The sequence below is a fragment of the Papaver somniferum genome, chromosome 8 (assembly GCF_003573695.1).
Source record: "Papaver somniferum cultivar HN1 chromosome 8, ASM357369v1, whole genome shotgun sequence".
Lineage (NCBI taxonomy): Eukaryota > Viridiplantae > Streptophyta > Magnoliopsida > Ranunculales > Papaveraceae > Papaver > Papaver somniferum.
In genome coordinates this window covers 58,712,589-58,719,871 of record NC_039365.1, presented here as the reverse complement: position 1 = coordinate 58,719,871, position 7,283 = coordinate 58,712,589, and the positions used below count along the sequence as shown (strand labels likewise).

General features: G+C 35.1%; 1 protein-coding gene across 1 annotated transcript; it reads left to right on the top strand.

Annotated features, from left to right (window-relative positions):
• The first annotated feature begins 2,324 nt into the window (after nt 1–2,324).
• Nucleotides 2,325–6,750, top strand: LOC113304499 (ribonuclease H2 subunit B). Its single transcript, XM_026553631.1, has 10 exons — nt 2,325–2,551; nt 2,650–2,718; nt 3,851–3,952; nt 4,081–4,157; nt 4,491–4,614; nt 5,196–5,260; nt 5,499–5,568; nt 5,698–5,770; nt 6,104–6,182; nt 6,389–6,750. Exons 1-10 carry the CDS (start codon nt 2,503–2,505, stop codon nt 6,509–6,511), a joined length of 831 nt encoding a protein of 276 aa, XP_026409416.1. The 5' UTR covers nt 2,325–2,502; the 3' UTR covers nt 6,512–6,750.
• The last annotated feature ends 533 nt before the right edge of the window (nt 6,751–7,283 follow it).

Here is a 7,283-nt window from a genome sequence, read left to right as displayed (position 1 = left end):
AAAACTCTCCCAAGACTTGAACAGGACCAAGTAGAGTTTTCTTTAGCGTAAAACTCTCCCAGAATCTCCTCAAAAAATCTTTGAAACGTAAACAGAACCATACGTGTCCTATTTGGACTCTGATTTCTTCTCCCGGCTATTCCAGTCCAATGTGATCGATCAAAACACATGTACCAGCTCTGTTTAGTCCATTCACATCCAGCCCAACTGATTTTGGGGGTTGAATCTCTTTAGAAACCGTCCATTAATCGAATCCAACTCTGCCAGTAAACATGCATGAAGTTTCCCGCCAAAACATTAATTTGAAAACGTGAAGAAATGTGATCCCCCCCTATCCAGTTCTGGTGTCCCTTTAGCAGCTGCCTGGAAATGGGTCACCCCTTAGTAATTAGGTTACCCCTTATCCAAAATCAAGGGTTCGTATAGCAAGTGTCCTCTGGGGCATTTTCCGCACTTTTTTCGGGGTTCCTCCGGGGTATTTCTGGGATACTTCCGGTACACTTCTGAGGCGCTTCCGGTACGTTATCAACGGAGGTCCAAATGCCACATTTTTAGCCAAATTCGCCGCAAGAGATTATTTTCCAAAAACACCTAAAATACATAAAATAACCAAATAAGTACAATATCGAGTACTAACAATATATACAAATGAGCTATATTATACACATAAATGCGTCTATCAAGTAGGCTAGTGTCTGTAGAGGTTTAATACAGTGTGTTCAATCTGGACTAGGTCCTGGGGTTTTTCTGCATTTGTGGTTTCCTCGTTAACAAAATTTCTGGTGTCTGTGTTATTTCTTTTCCGCATTATATTTGTTTATATAATTGAAATAATACAGGTTGTGCGTTGTTCAATCAATTAGAATATCCGACCTTTTGGTTGTTGATTAAAATTGATTGACACTTGGATATTAGTCTTTGGTACTATCCAATTTTATCTCACTTGTACTTAAATTGAGACTCGCAGTTTGCTTGAGTAAGATTTAAATCGAGAGATAGAGATTTAAACTCTTTGATATACTTTTATATTGATTGAGTCTAACTGTCTAGTTGATTCTCTAGAAAGTATATTGGAGTTTGTCCATACAGATTGCTAAGCGAAATATTGGGTATGGTTGTTAGACCCCCGCTTTTTCAGATATGTATAAAACCTCCTAAATAAAAGTCTTAATTAGACTTCCACGTAGGATTTTTTACACCCACTATTGGAGATGCTTGAGCATCTCCAATGCTAAGGGTGAAAGTCTTCCTATGTAGAGGTCTTACCAATACTTTTTTATTGGGGGTCATTCCTATGTGGCTAAAGCAAATAAAAGTTGGACATTTTACCTCAAGTTTCATCTCCAATACTAAAGTTTTTCTACCCTAAAATCAATTTTGGAATAAGTTTTATAAGGGATCATAAAACATGTTTGAAATTATCACCCAATAACCATATTTTTTTTATTAAGAAAAATCAATTTTGGAATAAAAAATGATAATGTGACAATAGACCCAGGGACATGGAGAAGATATGGATTTCTCCTTACCCTTTCTTATGAGATGGCATCCTTGTCATTGTTTTTCATTAACCTTGACCCTAGTATTGGAGATTAATTTTTGGTTAAAAAAGTGTAAATCCTATATGTCATGTCTTTTTAAGACCTTCACCCCTAACATTGGAGTTGCTCTAAGGGCAACTCCTATGATATGGATGTTAAATCATCCATATCTCATGGAGAATCCATATAAATAGAGATGATCAGGATTTTATGGAGATTTATTCCACTATGGAGATCTAGATAAATATCCATTAATTGGGACCCACATATCTTTTTCCTTGTTTTTATTACATTAAAATACTAAAAAAAATTGCTAATGAAAAAAAAAGGAAAAAAAATATACATCCGGTCACTAAGAGACCGGATGAGAAAAAAATAAACAAAAAAAATATACATCCGGTCACTAAGAGACCGGATGAGAAAAATAAAAAAAAATAAAAAATACATCCGGACATTAAATATTCGGATGGGGTATCTGGTTATTCTATGACCGGATGGACTCTCCATATGTACCTCCATACATTTGAGGAGATCCCTCTGGACTTCACAAACATATGGATGTTAAAATCATCCATAGTAGTACTTTTTGGTCCATAAAATATGGATCATCACAAAGATGTGGATGATTTTTTCCTCCATTGGAGTTGCCCTAAATATCTTGTTTAATTAATAAATTCTGGTAGTCCCAGAACTCCCAACAACATTAATTTATAGAGTTTTAATGTTTTATGATTTATCTGTACCATGTGGAGCCTTAATAAATTGGGCATAACCTGAGGGCTGTACAGCAATTATCGACAAAATAGAAATACCCCAATATGGAATTGGGGATTTCTGTACATCTTCTTACTCCTCCCGCCATTTCTACAGCGTAAGAGAAGATAGAATTTTTGCCTAAAAATGATTTAGTATCTCAGTGATATTCTTCTTAAAACGTCACACATATTAGCTCTCTAGAACAATGTCTTGGTGGGAAGGAAACGAAGAAACTCGTCTTCTCATTGCACCAGGTATTCTCTTCTCAAAACCCCCAAATCCGTGATAATTAGGGTTTCACTAATTGGGATTTTCAGCATTAATAAATGCTTTGTTTTATTTGTGTCTATAGAATCTGGCTCTTCAACTGGAACTGGAAATGTGGATGGAGTTATGTTATCTCTTAAACATCCTAAGTCAGGTATTCGAGTCAACTTGGAAGGGAAATTATCAAATTTGAGCTTCGAATTTATTTTATTTTTTTGACTGCAAAGGGCAAAGTTTATTAAAAAGAGAAACAGTCACCAAAAAAGTGACTAGAATCTAAAGTTACATGGATGTATCAAAGATTGCATCCCAATTACAAAGAATAGTGGATAGAGAATAATCAGCAAAAATATTTGTCTATTCTTGCTTTTCTTATTACTCCATTCCCATAAGGTCCGCTTACAACACAACCAAAAGACCAATATATACCAAAGCTTTTCAGAAAATGTGACCAAACATCTGAAGTAAACTTGCAATGAATGAATAGATGAGGATTAGTTTTTGTATGTTGATTACATAAGAGACAAGTCGCATTCAGAACCATGCCTGCGCTGTATAAGTAGTCCATCGTAGGTGCACCATTATAACACAGCGTCCAAACCAGAAAACATACCCTTCAGGGGGATCTTAGAGTTCCACAACTGCTTATCTGGAAAAGAGAGCAATCCATCAGTTTCAAGTGCTGAATAAGCATTTGAAACTGAAAAGCCTTTCCCATAACATAACTCCACTGCCTGCTATCTTCAACCAAATTCTTACCTGTCAAGTTAGTATTTGGTTCACCAATCACCTGCAATAAATGAATTACCTCAAGCAATTCATTTTCATTTAAAGCTCTAGCAAAACGGAAATCCCAAGCTCCATCAGAAGTCGCCATATCTCTAACTACAGCTGTTTTATTTCTAGAAAGTTTGAATAATGCAGGAAAAGCTAATTTCAAAGATTGTTCACCTATCCAAACATCCTTCCAAAAATAAATCCCACTGCCATTACCTAGCACTAACTTTGTACCAGATTCAACAAAATTGTTAGCTTTCAAGATTCCTCCCCACAAACTATAACAAACAGACCTGTTAGATTGATTAGGAAAAAGCGCTTCTGTAACTCCTTCAAATTTCTGAATTTGAGCTTCGAATGGTGTTGCTATGTTTCATTTTGAATATTTGTTGATGCTATTTTAATCTAATAATTTTCAATGTTTACAGTATGAACTTCACTCTAATGTTTTATTGCACTAAGTATTGAAATTGTGATATTTTCTAACGCCTAAACATCGATGATGGTAGGAAACAAGGCCTGTTATTTCCTTAACAATGGATCTCTTCAAGAGCTTAATTGGTTTAAACAATCTTATGGATCTTGGTTCTTAGGAGATTATGTTTGCCAAGGTAAGCACATTTAGATTTTTATTTTTATTTTATTTCTCTAACCTAATTAGATTGTCATTTAAATTCCTTGAGTAGATAGATGCCTTTGTATGGTAAGATTTTGAGATTCCTTTTCATTGTTCAAACAGATGGAGGCCTGTATATTGCTACTGCAATCGATCCTGTGTTTCTCTTTCTGCCCATTTTTGATGAAGCTCGACTGAAGGTGTTAATACTATAAATTTGACAGTAATTAGGTTAATTTAAAATGGCAGCCATTGTATCCTTTTCTGTTTATTTATTATTACTGCTTCCTCCTTTCCGCAGCTATGGACTTAAATCATATACAGAATATATATCTGTGTGTGTATGTGTGAGAGGATAGCCTCATCTCTTATGTGCTTAGAAGTTCTTTATATTCATAGTTTCCAAGGCGTGAAAGAACTGATATCTTCATTGATAGCTATAATGTATATTGCATTAAATTTACATTGTATATTGCTTTGCTTGTTAATTTTGTATTTGAATTTAATGTTTTGGTCACAAATATCCAATGCAGAAGAATGGAGATCAGGGGATGTTCAGATCAGTAGACGAGATACTCTTTGTTGATAACTATCCTGGATACCGACACTTGCTCTCTATTGCAGAGGATTGTATGCAAATAGTTTGTGAAATGAAAGGTCTCGTACCATATCTATTTTATATGTTGTTAAAGGAGGAAGAACCATTTGTCCTGCATGTTTTGCCTAGAATCTGATGCTGTAGCCATTGAGGACTACGTTTTGTACGATGTTAGGAATTAGGTACATTTTCCTTCTGTTTTAGGTAGGAACTTTCTAGCAAATAGACTTGTTCATCAACCATAGTGGGGTAGAATAGACCACAGGTCTTCTTGAGAAGTGGTTGGGTCTTTGGATCCTAACAGCTCTACTAGATGTAGATTTGTTATATGGTTTGTGCTACTTTTAGTCCATACCAGGCCATTTAAACTTGTTACTTTACTTAGAAATCTGCAGGAAAGGGTTAGGACTCTTCATCGAATTATGGCTTGTAACTATGTTGTTAAGTGGCTTGAATGTGCTTGCTGTCTTTGTGAAACTTTTAAGATTGTTAAGATTATTGTAAATCCCCCTGGTCAGTCCTGTAATCAACCCCGATCTTGAATCTGAGAAGTATTATCAATGTACTTGAGGCTTGCCTCTTTTGCGGAAAAAAAAAAATGCTTACTGTGATGCTAATTTTTGACACATACTTTGTGCAGAAGTCGGATCTTCAAAGTTTTTCAGACTCAATGATTCCAAGGTTTTAGCTTGGATGTGCCATAAGGTCAGCAATCTGTCTTGTCAGTATTATCGCATGCAAGTGATTTCATGATGTGTAGTATTGTCCGACATAATCTAATTACTTTTCCATCCAAGGGAATCTAGCATTGTTCGTGCTGATACATGCTCGCTGCAAAAGTCAGCAATACTATATATTGTCAACATAGACTAGATTTCTCATCTTATTTGTTTTCCCATCCAAGTTTAGCGGAGGTAGTCTGATGTGTCTTTTTCTTTTGCAGGTGTACCAGCTAAAAACAACCTTACCCACACTGGACAAAAATTATGGTGCTCAGAGTGAGAAAGACACATGTAAGTTTCTGGGCCTGTGTGAGAGCTTTCAGACATTATAGATTGGAGTCATAGAATACTTTTGGACCACTTTTCCTCTGTTTATTTATATGTATACTTAATGGTTTAGCCTTCTGTTTTTTGCTGCAGTGATTGAAGCAGTCGCACTATTAGGGGAGTATTTGAATGAAGAGCGGGTGAAGCTCTTGTGCAATCACTTAAAGTAAGATTATTTTACTTGGCTGAAAAGCTTATGATTTTATTAAAAAAGAAATGAAAGAGAAGAAGAAAAAAGAGCACCCAAAACTAGTGAGCAAAAAGCCTTACGCCTGCAAGACAAAAGAGCAAGACTACAACCGGCCCTCCCCTGAACTGGAAACAAACTAAAATCCAAGTTTTCTTCTTAGTCATTGAAGTCACCCACTGTAACGCTCATTTAATATAAGTGATATGGAGCTATGTGTCTGTTTCCCTCTAGTAAGGCTGGAAAAGCTGCAGTATGAGATATCACAATTTTTTAGATGGTTGAAGTTATCTGGCATTTGATTGTTTGCAGGCTGGATCTACGGCAGGCACCTGAACCATCATCTCATGAATTTGTCCCACATTTTGTAGAAACTGCTCCTGCTGACCAGGTACTAGTAAATAGCACTTCTATGTTTGTTCCAACCATTTTCTGAAAGAATTTCCAACCCCCAAGCCACTAGTATTAATCTTCTTTTTCCAACGCCCAAGCTGTTGATGCTGTTTTTATGTTTCTCTTGTACTTTTTTTGGTTGGCTATGTATCTATAGTTCTCTAGCATTATTTTGTATTTGTATTAATTTTATCTTTTTTTTAGGCGAAGAACAATAGTAACAAGAAAACATCAAACAGCGGGAAGCAAGCCAAGAAGATGAAAGCTGAGACAAATTCTCAAAATATTAAAGACATGTTTCGTAGGGTGACAAGAAGTGGAAAATGAGCTGAACGAGATCTGCAATTTGTACGAAAAACCTGAATCTGAGTCATTGTAAACAGTGATTATTGCCTATTTTTCAAAGTTACATAGTAAAATTAGGTAGAATACAATACTCTGTATTACTGAGCGTATTTATTTTTCGGTGAGTATGATAACAAGTCCTAATTAAGTTTTCATTTAATGAGGGAGAATTCATAGACAAGTTTATTTTCATATTAGTATATTTTATTATTCGGACATCATATTTATGCTTACACTCAAACAATAACGGATTTAAAACTAATATTTTGATAACACCTTATGTTTTATATTCTTGTCAAAAAACAAAGAAAACGTTTCGAGATATCCGGTCTCACCGTCCATCATTTAAGTTCAATTGTATAAGATTTGAAAGTAGTATATGATGGTGTTTTATATTTCTGATTGCGCTACTTTTAGTAAGAATGTAGAGCATTGTATGTGTATGTGTGTTTTTTTTTCCTTTCTAAAGTATCCAATTTCTAAAGTATCCAAATTATAAGGTAGGGTACAAATAAACTTATCATCGAATCCTCTATCTTATTTAATAACATTATTTAATTTGGAATAGACTTATACCTTATATCACTAGGATTGCGTTGGTTTTACAAGTAGCTCAATAAAACTACAGGATTGTTTGTGCGGTGACTGATATTTATAAAGAATGGAAATAAAAAAAAATCTTGTATTTAGGTTGCATGTTCTTTAGTTTAGCAATCCCGGATGATGAACTGCAAATTGTGATTCCAACTGGTAA

Bases quoted from the DNA above. Each gene is read 5' to 3' on its own strand.
- LOC113304499 (XM_026553631.1), top strand. From the start codon at position 2,503: ATGTCTTGGTGGGAAGGAAACGAAGAAACTCGTCTTCTCATTGCACCA. The intron at 4,615-5,195 runs GTCTCGTACCAT...TACTTTGTGCAG, and splicing joins AATAGTTTGTGAAATGAAAG to AAGTCGGATCTTCAAAGTTT. The intron at 5,771-6,103 runs GTAAGATTATTT...GATTGTTTGCAG, and splicing joins CTCTTGTGCAATCACTTAAA to GCTGGATCTACGGCAGGCAC.